A 2,040-nucleotide genomic window follows, 5' to 3' on the forward strand; every position below is an offset into this window, starting at 1 on the left:
CCCGTGCTCTTTCTGATGTCGTCCACCGTCAGGCCCTCCCAGAGCTCTCTCAGCGTCAGGCCTCTCTTCTTGTGCACATCGAACACAGCCTTCTCGGTGATGATGCGGTCCACACACCGCTTCCCGGTCAGCGGCATGGTGCATTTCTCCATGATTTTGGGGGTGTTGTCCTTTGCACAGTGCCGCATGGTGACCACCACTCTGGTCTTCTGACTGGACACCAAGTCCATGGCACCGCCCATGCCTTTCACCTTCCTGCCAGGGATCATCCAGTTGGCCAGGTCTCCGTATTTGGAAACCTGCATGGCTCCGAGCATGGTTAGGTGGAGGTGTCCACCTCGGATCATGGCGAAGGAGTCGTCGCTAGCGAAACAGCTACCCCCAGGAAGCACCGTGACCATCTGATTGCCTGCGTTGATGAGATCGGGATCCACCTCGTCCTCTGTGGGAAACGGGCCCAGGCCCAGGATCCCGTTCTCACTGTGAAGGTGGACGGTCATGTGGGGGCTGATGAAGTTGCTGACCAGCAGGGGGATGCCTATGCCCAGGTTGGCGTACATGCCGTCCTCAAATTCCAGAGCTGCGCGTCTGATGATGCGCGTCCTGGGGTCCTCTTCCTTCAGGGCATCTGCACCTTCCTCTTTCCAGATCCTTAAGCGCTCGATTCCCTTCTCGTATTTCGGCCCCTTTATCACGCGATCTACATAAATGTTAGGGACGTGGATGTCTTCTGGGGGGAAAGTCCCCACGTCCACGATCTCTTCCACCTCCACTGCTGTGACGTTTGCGGCTTTGCACATGGGCACGTTGAAATTGCGGGCGCTTCTCCTGAAGACCACGTTTCCTGCCCGGTCGGCCTTCCAGCCTTTCACCAGGGCGAAGTCCGCCCGGATGGCGCGCTCCAAAAGGAAGTGGTCGCCGTGGAACTCCCTCACCTCTCGGGGCTGGCTCATGATTGCCAGGTGGCCATCCGGGGTGTAGCGGATGGGGGCGCCCCCTTCCTGGACCAGGGTCCCGTAGCCCGTGGGGGTGTAGAAGGCGGGCACCCCGGCGCCCCCCGCGCGGATGCGCTCGGCCAGGGTGCCCTGCGGCGTGAGCTCCAGCTCCAGCTCGCCCGCCAGGTACTGCTTCTCGCACAGCGAGTTCTCGCCCACGTAGGAGCAGACGATGCGGCGGACCTGCCTGGTGGCCAGCAGGAGGCCCAGGCCGAAGTCCTCCACGCCCACGTTGCTGCTGACCACCTTCAGGTCCTTCACGCGGGTCCTGAGCAGAGCAGCGATCAGGTTCTCGGGGATCCCGCAGAGCCCAAAGCCCCCCATCATGACGGTCGCCCCGTTAGGGATGTCCTTCACCATCTCCACTGGGTCCCTGTAGAACTTGGCGCGGCGCCGGGGGCTGGTGGTAAAGCGGCGGGCGCAGCCCTGGGACAGCGCCAGCCCTGAGCCGCCGATGGGGACCCCGCGCCCGAGTGCTGAAGCCAGGAGTCGCAGCGCCGCCATGGTCCGCCCGGGTCCGAGGCCAGGACAGACCGTGTGAGGCCTGTGTGCGCCTGGGGCCCTGCGTCACAGAGCAGGGAGGGCGCTGGAGGCCTGATGCACCCCTCCCAGCCTCCAGGCCAGGCTCAGGACAGGTAAGAGGCCACTCCCCAGCTCCGTCCTGTGGTTCCCCCCCCACACCTCCGCTGTGGGGGCGCCAGCCAGATTCCCTCCTGCCCCAATGGAGCCTCAGAAACAAACTCCATACCCCCTCCCCACTCCCCCAGCTTCCCCAGAGACAAGTATCCACTGAGCAAGCGCTGCTGGGTGCCATCTACGGTCATGACCACCCTCACTGGGCACTCACCCTGTGCCAAGCACCCTCCTTCAATCCTGTGACAACCCGGAGAGTGGGTGCCTGAACCACTGTAGCACACTTCACAGTGACAGCGGGGACACTATCCCTCACCTCCATCAGGAAGGGTCCCTGCTCTGAAGAGGCCCCTCGCCCCATCCTCCTCATCCCCTGCCCCCTCCACCTTCCCCACTCCAGCTCCCCCCTCCA

General features: G+C 63.4%; 2 protein-coding genes across 2 annotated transcripts in view; both read right to left on the minus strand.

The window, feature by feature from the left end:
* LOC108288808 (bone morphogenetic protein 8A) overlaps positions 1 to 2,040 on the minus strand; it is a 32,170-nt gene that overhangs the window by 8,636 nt on the left and 21,494 nt on the right. The window lies entirely within an intron of this gene.
* Positions 3 to 1,633, minus strand: LOC108288805 (succinyl-CoA:3-ketoacid coenzyme A transferase 2, mitochondrial-like; the record flags this gene model as incomplete). The annotated part of the gene is made up of 1 exon (XM_017507894.2): positions 3 to 1,633. A coding segment is annotated over exon 1 (1,497 nt), but the record flags the coding sequence as incomplete, so codon positions are not given.

Source organism: Cebus imitator, unplaced genomic scaffold (genome assembly GCF_001604975.1).
Source record: "Cebus imitator isolate Cc_AM_T3 unplaced genomic scaffold, Cebus_imitator-1.0 Scaffold385, whole genome shotgun sequence".
Taxonomy (NCBI): Eukaryota; Metazoa; Chordata; class Mammalia; order Primates; family Cebidae; genus Cebus; species Cebus imitator.